Source organism: Phaseolus vulgaris, chromosome 1 (genome assembly GCF_051622355.1).
Source record: "Phaseolus vulgaris cultivar YP4 chromosome 1, ASM5162235v1, whole genome shotgun sequence".
NCBI classification, from domain to species: Eukaryota; Viridiplantae; Streptophyta; class Magnoliopsida; order Fabales; family Fabaceae; genus Phaseolus; species Phaseolus vulgaris.
Window position 1 is genome coordinate 5,612,077 of NC_143498.1, and position 19,261 is coordinate 5,631,337.

General features: G+C 30.7%; 1 protein-coding gene across 1 annotated transcript; it reads right to left on the bottom strand.

The window, feature by feature from the left end:
* Positions 1-1,839: 1,839 nt before the first annotated feature.
* LOC137816680 (histidine kinase 5) lies at positions 1,840-9,979 on the bottom strand. Its single transcript, XM_068619931.2, has 13 exons — positions 9,562-9,979; positions 7,909-8,790; positions 7,112-7,168; positions 6,686-6,913; positions 6,513-6,606; positions 6,202-6,408; positions 5,988-6,118; positions 5,761-5,810; positions 5,087-5,415; positions 4,888-4,991; positions 3,526-4,314; positions 3,086-3,250; positions 1,840-2,542 (listed from the first exon to the last, which is right to left on the bottom strand). Exons 2-13 carry the CDS (start codon positions 8,632-8,634, stop codon positions 2,420-2,422), a joined length of 3,003 nt encoding a protein of 1,000 aa, XP_068476032.1. The 5' UTR covers positions 8,635-8,790; positions 9,562-9,979; the 3' UTR covers positions 1,840-2,419.
* Positions 9,980-19,261: the final 9,282 nt, after the last annotated feature.

Consider the following 19,261-nt stretch of genomic DNA (forward strand, 5'->3'; position numbering starts at 1 on the left):
ATAACTTGAGCATAAGCGTGAGGTTCTTTGGTGGCTGTGATGTTAGCAAGATATGCACTATGTGTAGAAGAAAATCGTGAATTAAAAAAAATGATGCATAGGAGACCTGGTTCCATTCGATTGGTCTTTAGTAGTGGTTGAATGATTGGCTTGGGATCCTGTTACGTAGCCTTGAAGCCAGAAAAGTGGGTTGATGTGCGACTGGATCGTCAGATAGGAAGGTCGGGTGGAGAATGTTCGGTAGTTAAAACCTTGGTAGTTAATTAGATACTAATTTACAAACTATTTATCAATAATAAAAATTAATTTAGAAACCAATATTTTTTTTAGTTTCTAATTTAGTCACTATAGCAACTAATTATTTTTTATTTTTAAAATTTATTTTTATTTAATGATTTTCTTGTAGTGCATACTCTTCATTCTTTACATTGAAGTATATTATATAAATTTTACATTACACTTATTATTGATTTAGATGTTACACATTATAATATTATAGAGTTTGTGTACTTAAAATATTATTCTTTATAATTAAATGTTATTTTTTTACTTTAGTGTTAGAAAGAAAGTCAGACCCCTTTATGACCTAAAAAAATGAGAAAACTATCCAGAAACTAACAAAAAGGTTGATTCATATACCAAATTTATATCTTTAATTTATGCTTATATCTTTTATTAACTAATGCTCATTATGTTATGGGAGGTATCCTACTATTTTTTTTATCCAAAAAATCAAAAGATGTGATCAGTCAAAAAAGATCTTAATATCCTTAAATATCAAATATGCTTTAATATATTCAAATATGCCTTTAAGCTCTTCTAATAAATCTTGAGTCATGTTTATAATTTTATTCATTGGTTCATTGACCGATATTAATCATTGTTATAGGTAAATATTTGAAAATAGTTACAAAGAAGCAAATGTTGAGACAATTTTTTAAAAGAGTAAGTGAAATTGAATAAATTGATAACCTTTGATTTTTTTAAGTCATTTGCTTATTATTTTATCAATAAAAAAGATCATTAAAGCATGGAACTCTATCACTAATGAAATAAGTGCAAGCTTTTTTTGACTATTAAATTTAATATTAAGTAATATGACATTAATTAAGTCTCTTACATATGACATTTGAATAATGAAAAGTAACACCATTCCAAAATGGAAAATTGTATCTCTATGGATCAATATAAATATTACTTAAGTAATTTTCTATACCACGACATACTTTCATTTGTAAGAATTATGATTTATGTCATTTTTATTATTTTTAAAATATTTTAATGAATATTTCTATTAAGTTATAAAAATATTACTAAGTCACCAGTAATAAATAGTATATCTAATATTTGATAAAAATAAATGTTACTAAATATCATTTCTAAAACATTAGTGAAAGAAAATATTATTTATATTTTTTAGGTGTTATAGGATAGTAAGTTAAGCTTTTTTGTAAATCTATTTTATAACTTTTTTAATAAAAATATAATTTATTAAACTATGCTATAAGTTTGTCTGTAATTATTTTGTATTTATTTTTGTTTTTCATAAATATAATTATAGGAAGTTTCTCTAAAATTTAGAAGAGTGTACTTTTACTTCATCTAGTAAATAAAAACATCAAATCTCTCAATAGTTTTTTTTTGTCCTATATGCCCATTTGCCTTCATTTATGTTATTGTTGTGTTATTGTTCATGTGATAACGAATGCAAATTTAATTTCCTAAATTAAATGTTTAAGGACTAAAATCATTTTTTTTAATTTGGGGTAAGAAAAATTAAGTTAAAATTAATAATGCTGTGATTAAATAAAAGTACTATAATAAAAGTGGATATGGTGATTCTCCCACTAACATTAATCATGAACTTTATATTATGTTAAAAAGAAAAAATGCATGGCTAACACTACTCTTCTTTGTGTTTATATTGTACACATGTAGAAGAAACGTAACATGATCTGGAGCAGAAATATTGAAGTCGAGAACTTGAAATGATATCTCCTGCAAAATTACACAGGGTATTCCTTTCCCTAACTGCACCTCGTCCAATACTGCAGGAGACTCAAATCATTCATGTACATAAATTCTCACACACCCTTTTCACTCCTTTAATTTTAGTGCCAAACTCTTCATAATTTCTACTTGCAGCAGCAAGTAAAATATTACCATCAACTTCAAAAGTGTGTCTCTTATGATTTCTTGCAGTGCCAACATTGCCAAAACTCCCAGTACATTCACGCTCCAACTAGTCCTACAAGCTTTCTAATAGCTATTATGCATTCGGAGAGATGAAAAAGAATGTTTTAGATCTATACAATTTAAGGTAGACACTGATGAAGAGGAGAGAACATGGTGCATTCTTAGCAAAACTTTCCTAGGCTCTTATTCTTTTATACACAAGCAAAAATTTACATGGTTATGATCACCTCAGGTACTGTTCTAGACAGTCTTTCAATTTTTGGAATGTCACAGGTTTTGATACAAACGAGTCCATACCATATGCATAACACTCCTCAGCACTCTCTGACATCGTGTTTGCTGTCATCTGCATTATCATGACAACATATGAAATGTTACTTTAGTTTTCAAATATTGAATTAACATAGAATAAGAGAGTAGTTAGCTCCAATATTAAGACAGTTTCCTAATCAAATCGAAATTTATCTTGTCACCACGTTATATTAATGATTAAGATAATGTGGTAGAATGATCAAATCCTATTGAATGTTATTGTAAAAATATTTTATACTGCATAATATATATAAATTAAATTTTAAAAAAATCTGCTATAAAAAATTCTGTTATATTTCAGTACTAGTTTTTAGCACAAACAGTTAAATGGGTTATGGCTAAACTTGATCAAGCATGAAAATCATGAGCCATGGAGAACTATTAGAAAATAGAACATTGTCAAGTTCAGTAACACTAAGCTACATAAAGGGTGGCAAGTGGCATGTTTTTTTGTCGGGTTCTATTGTTTAATATAGTGCTGGTTTTTTGTTTGCATGTTCATATAGTTTAACATGTTGGAGTTCTTGTCTTCTAGATTAGATGTAATGAGTCACACAAATGTGGACAAATTACTCACCGCAATGATGTGGATCCGGTTTTTAGGTGGTAAAGAACCTTCATGTGAAATTGGTAAGCATTGTTCAATTCCATCTTTTCTTGCAGCATCCCAATTGCCAGTTTCCTCATAAGACCGAATCAGTTTTGTTGTTTGAAGGCCATTCATAACTGGCATGTAAACATCCTGTAAAACACAAGTACCAAATGATCACCTAAAGCTAAAATTTCTATTTATAACTTGAAGTAATGAACATTTGCATAGTAAAAATCATTGCATAAAAATTAAGTCAAGGGTATTATTCATTCTGTTTCTTATCCTATACCAGTTTTCTTGAAAATAAAATGCACTGATTTCCATAAAAATGAAGATGACTGGTTTCAATAAAAATGCAGATGATTGTTGTTACTTTATATGTGAGCTAGTAATGTCGAAGAGGAAAGCTTCATAAAAAAAATTACCATCAAAATGATATCATAAGTATGGCGTTGAACTGCACGTACAGCTTCCACTCCATTATTCACAACATCCATGCTATAGCCTAACCTCTTCATCATTGACTGCGTCACCATGATATTGATCTTGTTATCTTCAACAAGAAGAATCTTAGGCCCTAATGAGGATTTGGTCACTTCTGATGAAGTGTTATTATTACTACTACTGACACATTGGGAGGCTGTGTCTGTCTTCACTTGCTGACATGTTTGTTGGGGTTCATTTGACATTGTTCCTAGTGCCATTGCCTCCTTATGTTGAGACGAGTCTACACTGCCATTCTGTAACAGAGCATGTTCCTTATCTTGACTCTGTTGGTTTGTGTTAACTGCACTTTCATTCTTTGTTTCAGGGATATGATTTGATGAACTTGTTGATTCAGACATCTCTGGAGCATCAACAATAATTGAAGATGCATCTTCTGCTAAACTAGTCCCTTTTGATTTTATGTCGGTAGTGGGGAATGAGTAAGAATTCTCTGAAAAGCCATTGAACTTGTTGGAGCTTCTGAAACCTGGTAGTAAATTTTGGGGCCTGGTAGGTCCTTTAGAAGAGAAGAGAGAGCCTAAAGTGCGTGGTTGGAATTGGAAGAACCCCTCTGTGGTATCATCGTCATTGTCATCCACATCTGATAGTTCATCTGGGTCATCAGAATTATCACAAGCCGTTGAAACTTTGTAGGGAAGTATGAATGTGAAGGTAGAGCCACAATGTTCTTTGCTAGACACTGTTAAACGACCCCCCATTAACTCAACCTGTTCCAAGTGCAAGGAAACATTGACAAAGTGTAATACATGATTAGTCTCAGAAAGAAAATCATGTTAATGTTGGTCCAGTTGGAAATGACAGAGATACCTATATAATGTGAAAGATTATTGTTTCTTTTTTCTTTTTCATGAGGATAAAAACCATTTTTTTTGGTCAAGTTATCACAAAGAGAAAATAGAGTATGCAAACATAGTGTAAAGGGTTTTTATTCTGTCATCCAATTACACATCTTTATGTTAAATTTATTGATTTTTACAATAATTATCTTAAAAGTCTTATCTATCATGACTTTTGGTTGGTTGGTTAATAATAATGTAAGTAAAGCTATGCTCACATGCATAGAAAAAAAATTCTATGAAAAACTACAATGAGATTTAGGGAGGTGTTAAAATATTTTGAGTTTTATAAAAAAAAGTACTATGGTATTCAATTAAGATTTTTAATTATTTTGAGGTGAAAACTTTCAACTGTAGATACCCAAATCAAAGTTTGAATCTCTATGTTACAGTTATCCAAGAATTTACTTTCACCAAAATAAGAGAGGGCATAAAAAAGCTTACAAGTTGTTTGCATATTGCCAGCCCCAGACCTGTGCCACCATATTTTCGAGCATGGTCTGCACTTACTTGCATGTACCTTCTAAATAAATTAGGTAATGCCTTTTCTGTGACATGGTAAGATGTAAAAAATTAAGTACTTTCATACTTATTTGGATACAGAGTAACATTGATCCTATAAAAGATTAGCGTTTTTATGTACCTGGTATTCCAATTCCTGTGTCATATACATCACAACGTATCCACACTGTTGTTTCAGTGGAATGAGTTTGCTCCTCAGTATCTCCATTCATTGAGCATTCACTTTTAACTGAAGTTCTACATTCATCGTTGAATGAATGATTTTGGCTAGGATGGTCGTTGTGTTTCTGACCAACAAGACAATTTTTCTCTTCCTTCACTCCTTGTGCTGAATTTGTTGACTGCTCTATGGTCATCTTTTGATGGCCTTCTGCTTTGGCAAAAGGTGGCTCTGAAACAACGTAAAGGTTGATACCAACTTTGCCTTCATGTGTAAACTTTACGGCATTGCTGAAACACATTACAGAATAATAAATGTAGAGCAATGGGTAATCAGAAATACATTCTTTAGTGGTAATTGTCAATATATTTTTGATAATACCATCATGCCCTATATAGTATTCATGAAGCAATGATGTAGTTTAATATTAAAATATCAAAGCATATTATCAAAATATTGAATGTAGTACAAAGTTGTATCTGTACTAGTAAGATTGTGCAGCCAACTACAAAAGAGTGTACTCCTCTAGAATAAATGAAACAAAGAATTTGATTTCACATGTGAGAACCAAAATGCAAACATTTGAAGTGGTTGATTGCAGATTTATAAGACTAATCAATATTAAAGTTTAATACCTGACTAAATTTGTGAGGATCTGCCGAATCCTCAAAACATCTCCAATAACCTGCAATTATGCATGAAGAAATTGAAGTGTAAGATAATGGCTATACTTCACTAGTACTTAAGATTTATGAAAATAATCACTATCCGGAGAGCTACATCATAGAAGTAGTCCTGGATTTAGGTACAACAACAATGCTGAATCTTTAGCAATGCACGCAAGCGTTACTCAAGTTCTCACCTCAATAGGTATATCATCTGCCACATTTCCTTCTAAGGTTAACATTTTCTGCAATGATGCTGCAGCTGTCTGGAGTACATGTTTTACCACCTCTCTTGGCCGGAATTTGGTAGCTTCCAATTTCATAACTCCTATAAAAAACCAATGGGGTTGGTGGGGTGGGAAGAAATTTAAATGATCTAATAACAGCAATGGTGTGGGAGAAATTTCTAACCTGACTCAACCTTGGAAAGATCAAGAATGTCATTTATAAGTTGAAGAACTAAATCTCCTGAAGATATCATGACATTCAAAAGCTGTCTTTGTTCCCGATCAAGTTTCGTGGTGGAAAGAATTTCAGCCATGCTAACAACTCCAGATAGTGGAGATCTTATCTCATGAGACATTGTTGCCAGCATTTGTTTTGCTCTCATAGTCTCCTCTGTTGAAAAGGAGAGAAGGATAAGGAGAAAAAAATAAGCTTGTTGCAGCCAAACCAAAATTAAAGTAAAATTCATAAATACAGATTTGGCTGAGTGATTAAACCTGTAATGTGAATGGTTTTATTAAGTTCCGTTTCTTTGGCTTTCTGGACAGCAATATCTTCCCTAAGTTTTGCCATTCTTTCTCTTTTTCTTACCTGCAGTTTGTGAAAAACATAAATATCCTCTTTGCAAGCACAAGACTGCAATTAACATTCAAAAGCAAATAGCATTTACCTGATCTGTTATTTCCATTCCCATATAGTTTATTCCAATTGTCTCCCCTGCTTTGCTAAAGACAGGTTCTACATATATCAAGAATGTCTTTGACCCAAATAGTTCTGTCTCAAAAGTAATTTCCTTTTTTGCAGGCAACCCTTTCTCCATTACTTCCCTCTTGAAATCTTGAGATTCCTTGACACCGGATCCAGTGAAAATTTCAACATCTGTTTTTCCTATGATGTCCTGAAAAATACGATTTAGTTTTAAGAGTCAAGATATTTCAGCCTACTTAAAACTCCTTTGCAAAAGAAGTAAAATAACTCAAGAAAAGTATAAGAAGTTTCTTCTGAAGTATGTGCAGCTTTTTATTCAATGAAATAAAAATTATAATGCAACTTAATCATATGACCTTGAAATAAGAGCTTCAACAGCAATCATTACCTCCTCTTGTAAACTTGGAAAATGATTGTAGATAAAGCGATATCGCAACTCTTTGTCCTGAAGAAAAATATCAGAGTCAGCCCTTTGCAGATTGAAAGATCCCTTACAGTGTCAACCACATATTCAGTTTTCATAACGATGGACCAATTAAAACTACAATAAAGCCGGTATAGTACGATCTTTGCACAAAATATGGATCATGTGTTAGAAGAAAAACAAAGTAATGCCATTCCAAAGCATGGCATATTTTTGTCAATTAGGTGACAAGTTCCTATATTTACGTTTAATGTTATATCAATGTGGTGACATGTTCCCATATCAATGTTTCACATGTTAATGCACCAATCACCTAATTCTCCAACACAACACAAATTTTAGATAAGAGCTTAGTTACACAGTTCACGTATTGTAGCATTTTGAAAAGACAGATATAGGAATCATTATGTGTCCACTGCACCTAGGCAATACGGCCATAGAGCAATCTTCCATCTAAGCCAATAGAACAGATAAGTGTTGTCTATGTGCATTACTTGCTTCCATATACATATTTCAACATGTCAACCATCATGTTCTAAACCAAAGAAGAATGATGTGTTTAGAAGAGGGAGCTGGTACTCTACAGAAAAATTAGTGAACGGTAGTTCAAAAACGGTCTCATATACTTGCAAGGTCCTAACTCTTTTAGTACTCAGAAGGTATCTACTCTTAAATAAGTGTACACAGCATGTCAAAAATTTCTATGAAGTACTTTCAGATCCTGCCATATGGATATAAACTCAATACTCACTGTAATGTACCTGATGGCCAATAACAACAGGTGCATTTTGGAGTATAAAATGTAAGAAATTATCTGCTCTCTTCAGAATCTGAGTTAGTTCTTCCACTGGTGAAGATTGCCTTTCAAAATTCTTTATACTTTCTTGCAACTTGTCCGTTAGTATCTGCTCTCTATTGACACTTGCCTCCAACTGTCTTTCCAACTGCAGCGCCCGCTGTTTCCAATACACAACAGTGTCATACTCAGCATCAATCTCAATCCTCTTGTTTTGCACAACTACATCACTTTTCCTGAGAGGCACTGGCACATCTTGCCATGTATAGTAAATCTCATCCAATATAGAAACTGGGCGCTTGTCACCGCCATAATTCTCCTCCTCAAACCGATTGTCTTTCAGTATCTCCAATTTCCTGAGCTCAACTTCCTTCCTTTGTTTACTAAGGTTGTCAAGTTCCTCTCTGAGAAGCCGAACTGCATTAGCCTGCTTATACTCCCAGTGTTGCATGAGATATGCCAGCTGAGAAGACCCTTTATCTGTGTAATTTGTAAGCTCCATGAGACGCTGGAAATCAGCTATAGTTGGCTCCTCCAAGATTGTGACTTCCTCCAACATATCTTGGTCCCTTCCAGGCTTCTCTATATTGAACTGTTTTCCAACATCAGAGCCAATATCTTCTGGCCACATTGAAGAGAGGACTTCAACGTCCATGTCTTCAATACAATCACTTTCCATCTCACAAACCATTGAAAACAAACTGATAGCATCCAATTTTCTTTTCCACAATATTCAACTTGTGATTTCGACTTCCTCTTCCTTCAATCCATTAGCACTTCCATCTCAAGAAGCACTGGTCAATGTTTAATTCTTGGCTTTATCTATAAGCCAGAGCACTAGTGCCAGCTGCAATTTGTTAGGCCAAGATGAGTCTCTCGTAAGAAATCGAAACAGATATATAATAATAGAATTAAGTTACCATTAAGGAAAGGTGGAGTTGAAATAAAAAGAAGTTTGTACAATAGTTATAGTAGTACAGTGAAAGTAACCAAGATCAGGAACTTAACTTTAACCGACCAAAACTAGAAGAATAAGGAAAAAGTTAAAAGAAACGAAACAAAATGGTCACTGATTTGACGTCATTATGTCATGCTAAAGAATTGAAATATGGACTGTGACAAAATCATGACTCAAAGACAACAGTTAAAGAAATTATATCTGATATCAGCCCCAGAAGAAATCACACTTGAGTACAAGTTTAACTGTTTAAGAAATCTCGAATTGGACAATTAAACTATTTTCAAAAAGTTATTGGAAAATTTTGAAGCAGAAGTTGAATAGCACCTGACACTGCACATTCAGAAAACGAGAAAGGAAGTGACAAAAAAAGGCGCCTGAGACTTTTAAGAGCTCAATCACACAAAACAGATAAACTTCAGCAATCACTTGCAAATTGCAAAAAAAAAACTATTTCACATTTTCATAACTAGGAAGAAGATTGGATGAATGATCTCAATTGCAATAAACGAAATCAAGATCCATCATCAGCATCAGTTGCAAGAACAACAACAACAACCCCATCACAAGAATGAAAGAAAAAGAACTCAAAAGAAAAGGCATAAGGATTTAAATTGGACATCCTGAGATTAAAAAGCAATACATTAAATGCAAACCAACCTTATATATGATTGTAAATCATGTCATGACAATGAATTGTTGAAGAAGGCCAACCTTTCTGGATTGATGGAATTAAAGTGAGTGACCAAAAAAGACCCCAGAAAGATGAAGAATTGAGGCTGACAATGTCCAAAAGTCCTGCCCTGTAGATCTGAGGAATCTCTTCAACTATGGGGTCAAAAGCATTCAATGACACAGCCGAAACATGTATGTAGCCAATCACTACAGATGAGAGAGAAAGAGAGAGTCAGCTCAGAGCAGAAGAGAGAGGACAGCATGTGATTGTAAACTTGTGAGGGTAAAGGCAAAAACTTTTAAAAACCCAAAAACTAATAGAACAGAAACCCAAGCAGCCATGTGCATTTGGAGGTCAAATATGATAGAGAAATGTTCTTGCTCATTATTTTTTCCATTCCTTATTTTAATTGTCTTTCTTGTGTCATATTATGAGGCAACAACCTTACCTCTCATTGCTCAGTTTACAGTTCTCTTTCCTCTGCTAAACCTCACCATTAAGCCATAGTTATAGTATTAGTCCCCATGCAACCATTTTTAATTAAACTTAAGCTTCTTAGTCTTAAGCACCATAATTCATATCTTATTCAAGTTTTGCAAAGATAGAATAATGGTCATGAATGTTTATAATGTCAAAGAAAAATGACAGTGTTTTTCTTATTGAAGAATTGCTTTCTCTTGCATCAAACCATATTGGTCCTCGTACCATTATTTTCCCATTAATAAATAAAATAGCAATATCAAGTACTACAAAATGGGGTATAAAAAACTTAAACTTTATTAATATTTCTCATCCTCTAGGGCCAAAAAAGTTAACAAATTCATCCAATCATGCAATGTGAAGAGAGAGAAAGGATTTGTTTTTATGGGGACAAGGAGTTTTTAAATCCCCATTGATGTTCCCCGCCATTTCCAAGGTGACGTGGGAGGTGGTGGGGTGGCGCGTGCAGTGAGACGCAAAGGGGAGAATGTGGGTTTTACTGAAAGAACACTGCACATGATAGATCTGAGCTTGATGTTTAATTTACTATTTTACTTTGTGATGAGATGCAATGCATGTATTGAGACCCAAAAGAAGCGACCAAACAGGGCGGTTGCACAGATTCTTAGTTCTTAATGCTATAAATTAAGATTATCTCTGATCCAATTTTATTAATCTTACATTCATTCAGTTCAAATCAGAGGTTAACGTAGTACTTTGTCTGGTAATCTTATTTTACCATGCCAAGTGTCACTCTGCATGTTTTTCTTCATTACCAGTTTTCCTTGCATAAACAAATAATATGTGCATGTCAATGGTGGCTATTACTTTAAGGTTTATACATGAGTCCGTGAAGCAACATATAATATATACAGCAGTAAGTAAATTTTATTTCAATAATGGGGAGGAACAAGCTCATAGTTTGTATCTTTTCAAGCTACTTTTCTCACAGGATTCTTCATAATATTTTTAAACTATAAAATATAAATAAATGTGTGGATGATGAGACCTAAGTAATATTGATCAACTTGATACACAGTTCGTTGTCGTGCTAGTAGTCTCTGAATTCTTCAAACTTCCTTCTCTCTCGCATTGCGTCGGTCGGTGGGGTACCTGTGATTACACTCTGACGCTCAAGTCAGTGATAATGATTAGTATGTTCTCTTAGGATATTAGAAATGTACATTTCCCCCCTTCAGAAGTCTCATTTATAGGTTGACCAGGGTCTCTTCCCGTGTGGGCCAGGTAATTGGTTCACTAAGACGTGTGTAGTGGTAACCAGATCGTGTGTGGTGGTTTCCTAATATCATGGGGGTGTCTTTCGCAGCGTGTCTTTGACTCATTCAATATCAATTATAACCACTTTCTTGCCACGTATTTATTACGTTATATTATTAGTTCACGACCTCGATCGTCCGAGTTTCGAACTGTACAAGTTGAAAATAAAAATTATATATACGAGAGAATTTCCACAAGTTAATTGTTGAAAAGTGATTTGTGTAATTGCACATATTAGGTGGATAGTTGACAACTTGATGAACCACATAAGAAGTGTTTGGTTTAATCTTTTTGTAACTTGAAACATTTTCCTTTACTATGACCAAGAATTCTACATTGGACACACCTCTGTCCATCTTTCTTTGCGACCTTAAAAGGCATGAGAATTGTCTTGAGTAAAAACAAGAAGAAAAAAAATTGTACCCACCTCCTTCTCTTTTTCATCTTGGATCATAATTGTCCATAAATGGAAAAGGAAAGATTCATTCAAATCGAATAAAAATAAGAGGAGGTTGAATTGTACTTTTAAGAAATTTTGAAAGTTATTATTTCAACGTTTTGAGAAATATAACTTACAAACATGAAAAAATTATTATTTTAGCAAGTATGAAAGTCACAATTATGACTTAGATAATAAGGCTAAAATAAATGCAAAAAAAAATAACACATAATTTATATTGATTCATGTCCATACAAATTATATAGGAAGTATTGTTCTTTGTAACTTCTGACTACAACCCAATTTTTTTTAACAAGTCATATCTCATTTACACATTTTAATGGCATTTACAAGAAAGATTTTCAACACTTAAATTCAATTTAGACTTAACACTTAGTATAAAATATACAAGTGTTCTTAATAAGTCTAGGGCACTCCCTGTATATACAATGGAGAGCTTTATAGGGAAGAAAGACAATGGAAACTTTTATAGGAAAGATGTAAAGATAGTTTCAATTACCTCCTACATTTTCTATTTTTACAAGAATTTTTGGAATTTCAAATACTTCTTTTAGAGTAAAGACTAAAAACTAGTCATTGTCTTAGTTTCATTGAGATTTGTCTTATCCTACTGTACCATCGATATCAATAGTCGAATGTTATCATTAGGTAATATGGCTAAATGTCCCTTGGTTGAAAGATCAGACACCACACGAATGATATGGTCGAGTCTGATTGTTAGGGAATTAATAACTAACATTTTGTACGGTACAATTAACCTCAAAGGTATGAAATCTTATTTTAACACCAAGATTATCTGTGCATTTTACTCTAATACAAACCCAAAAAAAGAGTTCATTAGGATCCTATAAATATGCACTGCAAGGCAAAGGTACACCTCATTGAACATTATTTATTACTTTCACTTATCCTATATTGAATTATATCTTAGGCATCATAGTATCTTTTACAGGTACCTTGTCTGAGATTGGATATATTGTTGTAGAGGACATCGGACGTCATTAGTAGTATAAGAAGACCCCTTTTCATCCTTACAAGAACACCTACTATTTTTTTTCTTAGTCTTATTCTTTCTTTCACTTAAAGTTTCAATTGAATAACTTTGGAACCTATGTTCACATGAAATATTTAACAATGCATTAATTTTTCTTTATGTTGTTTATCTCTATTGTGTAATGCAATTTCTCCCTTTTATTTTATTAAGTGTTGTTACGTCTTCATGCAACAAATATCATATATAGCAATTAAGGCAGATGCATTAGTTGGTACTTTGTATTAGAGCACCCTTTTGATGTGAATAGATTTTAAACATTGAATCTCCGGCAAAAATAAAAATTGTAAATCTTCTCAAAGCTTTTCTCCACACAACAAAGGTATTGTTTTAAAAACACTATACGTAGCACAAGTCAAATCATGATATAGATTATTGTTCCAATAAAGTGCCTATCAAATATAACATATTACTTAAGCAATAAGATTGGGGGAAAAATTATGTAAATGATTTGTACGTGTATATATATGAAATGCAGACTAGATAACAAATTATATGACCTGGTTAAAATTATATTAATCATTATTTACACTATTCAAAATCACAAATAAGAGAGTATGTTAACTTGGATCTAATATCCATCAAAAAATGAATTTCATATTCCAAGTGGTTGAAGTGATGCTAAATTAAGTTTTAATATCCCACATAATACGAGTTGATTTTATTTGATAAAGATTCATAAAAGATCATAAAGTCAAATATCCTTGTTGCAATGTTCCTTAAAGAGAATCCAAATATCCATAAGAGTGGTACAAAATATTTATTTTCATAATATTGTGGTACAAAAAACATTCTTGAAGCACATTGGTTTGTATTTCCTTGGGATAGAATTTAGAAGCCATGAGATAATGATATTGTTTGTTTTGTAGTCATGCCAAAGAAGTGAGATATTGTGTTGGAGGTTTAAGGATTGAATCATCGATAAATTCATATTTATTCTTACTTAGAAGAGTTACCATCATATTTATTCGTAATATTGATTTCTAAACTTTTGTACACAATTTTGATTCTTTAATTTTAATCACCTATAGTGTTATTTAATTAAATTGATGAAAATGTATGATACTTGTAGTATTTTTACAAAACTGAAGACGATAAACTTGTAAGATTGAAGATGGTGATTTTTAAAACTAAAAATTAATCAAAATTATATTAATTAAAAGTTACGAATTTCAAATTGTGTAAAAAAAATATTGAAAATCAATATTAATGATCCAAAATTACAATAAAAAATTGGGAATTAAAATTGAAAATTTGATAAAATATAGAAACCAAAATTACAAGATAAAAATAAGCTTATTAAATTTTTACTTTTCCCAAAATAGCACAACCTAATTAGTTCATCAAGAGATATATAGTAATTAAAACAACTATTTTTTTATTTAATTTTGGTAGGACGATGACAGCAAAATTATGTGTGTAACATCATCCAAACTTAATTTCCTCTGTAACTTTTTTTTATCTACTTAATTAAATACTAATAAAAAAATTATTTAAAGTTTAATTAGTATCCATAATGAGTGTAATATCATTTAACACATCATGCTTTTTTTCTCAGAAATGATTCGTACGTTGAGTATTATATATACTGAAAACAAAAGTTTCAGAAGTTGAAACTATATTGTCCACTTTCTAATAATGTTTTGTGTTCGAGGATATATAGGGTGGTTGTTTTTATTGCACACAAAAGCTTTCTCATAATATTTTAATGCTTCCCCAAAAACAATACTAAATTGATTAACCAAAAGAGAGACACAAAAGATAAAGAAAAGAAAACCCTAATATTAAAATCACGTCCCTTTCAAAATTATAATAACAACAACAATAGTTGGAGGTCATGGGTGTGTTACAAATTGTTCTAGGTTATAAAAAAAATAAGAAATGAAAAAAAAACACATTATGGTATTTGTTTATGCAATTGAACAACTAAGCCATATTCTCTTGTGCTGTGTCTGGTTCTTGAACTCTATCAAAATAATAACCATTCGCATGTGAGAGTCTTGTTTGGCTTGGAACTACATTAACTCAACAACTGCCATGTGGCACGCTGACTTTCATGACACGTGGCACGAACATATATATATTAGGGTTTGTACAGTTATGTGTTCTTTCTTTCTTTTTGCATCTTTCAATATTTAATTCCAAATGCCAGTTAACATTCGATCATCCCTTCTGTCTAGAATGATTAATATCCACAAAACAAGTTCCAATGCTTCTTTATGCATAAAAGGAAAAATAGTATACATGTTAATTAAGGATTTTTGAGCAAGTTATTTCTATACTCAAAATTTATAGAGTCGTGAAAATTATTGAAATAGATTTTACCCCTTTTAATTAACAATTACTTGTATTGTTATTTAACAATTACTAGTATAATTGGGTTTGTTTTTTATAAGTTTTTTAGATAGTAAAAATTTCGTATAAATTGATACTCTATAGACATATGAGTGGACACAACAAGTTAGAATAAGAGAAAACAATTTTTTGATATTTGTTTGTTACTCATGTCCAAGTTTTTATTTGAATCATCATGAACATTTTTATATCATCCGCTATGAGATTATTAAAAATAACATTATTTCTATGAGTCCATATGATTCATACTGTGTAGCAATCAACATAACTTTCAAGATTTGATTGCATTTTCTATTAAGCCATATATGCTCAAAACCTAAAACATGTAATTTAACATTATTGTGATGCACTAACAAAATCCCTAACCAAGAATCTCACATAATCCATATTTGGTTAGCCACCCTACAAATGAAGAACAAATGACTGATGGATTCCTCAAAATTATCACACATGACACATATAAATTTATCTACTTGGATACCTTTATAAGCTAAGTTATCATATATAACTATTTTATTCAGAAACATCCTACAAACAAAAAATAAAGTTGAAAAATGGTTTAGTACTCTACAAAATTTTATATATCTCTTCATCCTCCCCAACTAAATTACTTTGAATCATCATGTATGTAAATTTCCCAATATATTCTCTTGTTTTATCTCCCTTCCACACCCATTCATCTAATTTCTCCATTTGTATATTGGTTTTCTTTATCAGTTGTAACATTTTCTCCACCATTGGTTTTTCTCATTCAAATTATTCCCTCATTTGTCTAAATGTCCAAGTTCATTGACTTACTTACCATGTTCTGATCTCTCCTATTATTAACCCTTTTTTGTAGAATTAGCATATATTATAGGATATATCTCCTTTAATGGTTCATCTCTTATTCATGTGTCATTCTAAAATAAAATCATATTCTCATCCCCATTTTGTCCCTTTATATTATCCACAAACCATTTTTCTTTTTTCTATACCGGAAAACTTTCTCGAGATTCTTCCACCACGAGGAGTCACACTTACTATCATTTCCTTAAAATAATGAATGTCATGTTCCATATTTTGATTTCAAGATATCCAACCATAAACCACTTTCCAAACACTATTTGGCATTTTAAAAAGATATAAGAAGCATACTGGCACAACTGATTTTTTTATTAAAGTGATCATTCTTGCTAAGGATATGTGTTTCTATTACGAAGTGAACTTTAAGCCTAACTCAACCCCATAAAACCGGCTCATAGGGTTGAGGTTTGCACCCACTTATATACAATGAAAGGCTCTAATCTCTAGTCGATGTGGGATCTCCAATAGTTTCCTTTCCATTTAGCTAGCCTCTTTTTATTTTTGCTATCATTTCTTGACAATATTCTTTCCTGCTATGATTTTCCCCACTGTTATACGTAAATAGGCAAATGGAAGATCCATAATACAAAAATTTAAGATCTCAAAAAATCTAAACAAAGTAGAGGGTCATATAGGTTGTACCATTATATTTATACTTTGGTTTATTAACATATAGTTTCAAATTACCTATTCTTTTGTTGTCCAACTGCTTCTCTAGAGATTTTGGATTCATGACTCCTTAAATTCTAAGAAAGCCAAATCTTCGTCCCCTTTTATTCAACCAACAGGATATGAAAACATCATCAACTTTTCCCCCACCTTCAAACAAATTTCCACATTTCGTATTGGCCAAAGTCTAATGAAAAATGATTAAAAAAAAAGAAAATATTTGTAGAGACTTCTTTCATATTCATATTCATGACAAACAATGATAGCATCAAACTTTCTTTGTTTGGATATGATTCAAATGTTGTGACAAACGATGATAAATCAAACTTTCTTTATTTATATCCGATTCAAATTCTCTATAATTTTGTTAATAATAACAAACTAATTTTGACTTTCATGCTCAAGTATATTAATAAATAATATCTAACTCAATTATTTTTGCTAAATTTTATTTAGATTATTTAAGATTCGAATAACTTAAAGAAAATTGCATACAAACAAATAGTGCATTTTCAAATATATTAAATGTATGAAAAAAATAGTGTTAATGCTGTATTTATCACTATTATATGTTACAAATTTTATCACTTAAATTCTTTTTTTTCACATTTTACTATCAAAGTTTTTTTGGCATTTTAACAATCATTAAATGTTTAACAAAACGATGGCATGCAAAAAAGTATTATTTTATTATTAATTTTTATAAAATAAGGTTGATTTGATCTGATTTTTTTTCCGTGACATGAGTGTACTTTGTTCGAAATTTAACAAATTAATAATCATGCCAAAAATTAAAAATTTATGATAAAATATAAAAGAATAAACCATATAAACTATAACTAATGATAGATGAATAGTGAAAATGTATAATTAAGCTAAAATATATCATATACATGGACGAATAATTATGAATTTATGTGTAACATTTTCATGTGATTAGTATCATAAACAAATGCAAGTAGTTATTAAGTTCGAACACTCTTTTTAAATGGCGTGTCCGTGTCGAACACACATATCGGACACAACACTCTTATGACACTATTCGATTAAGTGTACAATTCAAAAAATATTTGTTGGATTTCTGACAATTTTAACACAGGTCTAATATAATTTTAAAAATGAGAAATACATTAATTTTCTAAAAGTTCAAATTTATTGTATAAATTTCTATTATATTTATAAAAATAAAGAACAAATCATTTCAAACCAGCCATAAAAAAACATCTTTCTATTCAGAAAAAAAAAAACTGAAACATACTTAAATCTTTATTATCAATTTATATAATTCATAATTATATAATATATATATCATATTCTCGTATCTTACATTTTAGATATTATACGTATCTATGTATGTGTAGATGTCATATCGGTGTTTGTTATATATATATATATATATATATAAAGAGTAACCACGAAATGAAACAGATATTTCCAACAATTGATGCCATAGATTTGTTAAGAACCAGGGATACACGAATGGAAACGTGGAAGGATGTCACTTTTTTAGAATAAACATTAATGTACAAATTAAAAATATAAAAAATGATTTGTGGGAAATCACACCTTCTTTGAATAATTTATGCTATTTGTTCACTTTAAAAACCAAATTGGATTACAACATTAGGTTATTCTTTTAAGAGTGAGGTTATGGTGGACCATTGTTCATATATGGTGGATAATTTGTTTTTCATTACACTTGTCTTAAAAAATTTATGTAAGTTTTGAAATTCCCCTTTATATGTGCCTTCTCTTCTTGCTTCTAATCACATTGTATTAAAGAATTATTAATAATGATGTGATGATTTTTTAGAATTTCTGGAAAATTATACTTCTATTTCTTCTCATTTTGTCCTTTAAGTTGTTTTACATGAATAAAAATGTACAATGAATTTTTCTATTTTCTTCTTACACCCTATGATAAATATATGTGTAAATTAATTAAAAATTAAAAATACGTAAAATATAAAGATATATGTATAATTAAAAAATATCTAAGAGTAATTAGCCATTAAGTGCAAACAGCTCGAAGCAAAGTATGTTGCTTTAGACAAAACTCCTTAATAAGCGGATTTGCTTATATATTAAGTTATATTTGGGTTAATGTGATACACTCTCTTTCAATGGGTTTCTAAATTAGGTTAAGTTATTTTATACACACTAATGAAAAAATTTAAACACATAATTTTTTATTGATAAAATTTATTAAATAATAAAAGTTGGTGAATTTTATACCTTTTTCTACTCATTAATAAAAAATAATCACTACTAGAAAATCACTATTCATTAAATAGTAACGATAAAAAAATAATTAGCTTAAAACTTGAAAACGTCAAATATTTTTAGGATAAACTACTTTTATAAGTTCACCGAAATATTATGACAAAGTATATGTCTATTTTAATATAAGCTTAAAAAAATTGCATATAAAACTAATAATTCAATATTTATTTAGTTAGCTTATTTTAAAAAAGAGAGAATTTAAAATAACTTGGTATGTGGTTGATTTAACTTATTTTTAAATGTTATTATTTATTTTAATTAA

Excerpts from the sequence above, each read along its gene's own strand:
- LOC137816680 (XM_068619931.2), bottom strand. The coding sequence starts at position 8,634 with ATGGTTTGTGAGATGGAAAGTGATTGTATTGAAGACATGGACGTTGAA. Across the intron at positions 6,607-6,685 it reads GAATGGAAATAACAGATCAG|GTAAGAAAAAGAGAAAGAAT; the intron begins GTAAATGCTATT and ends CACAAACTGCAG. Across the intron at positions 4,992-5,086 it reads CACAGGAATTGGAATACCAG|AAAAGGCATTACCTAATTTA; the intron begins GTACATAAAAAC and ends ACCATGTCACAG.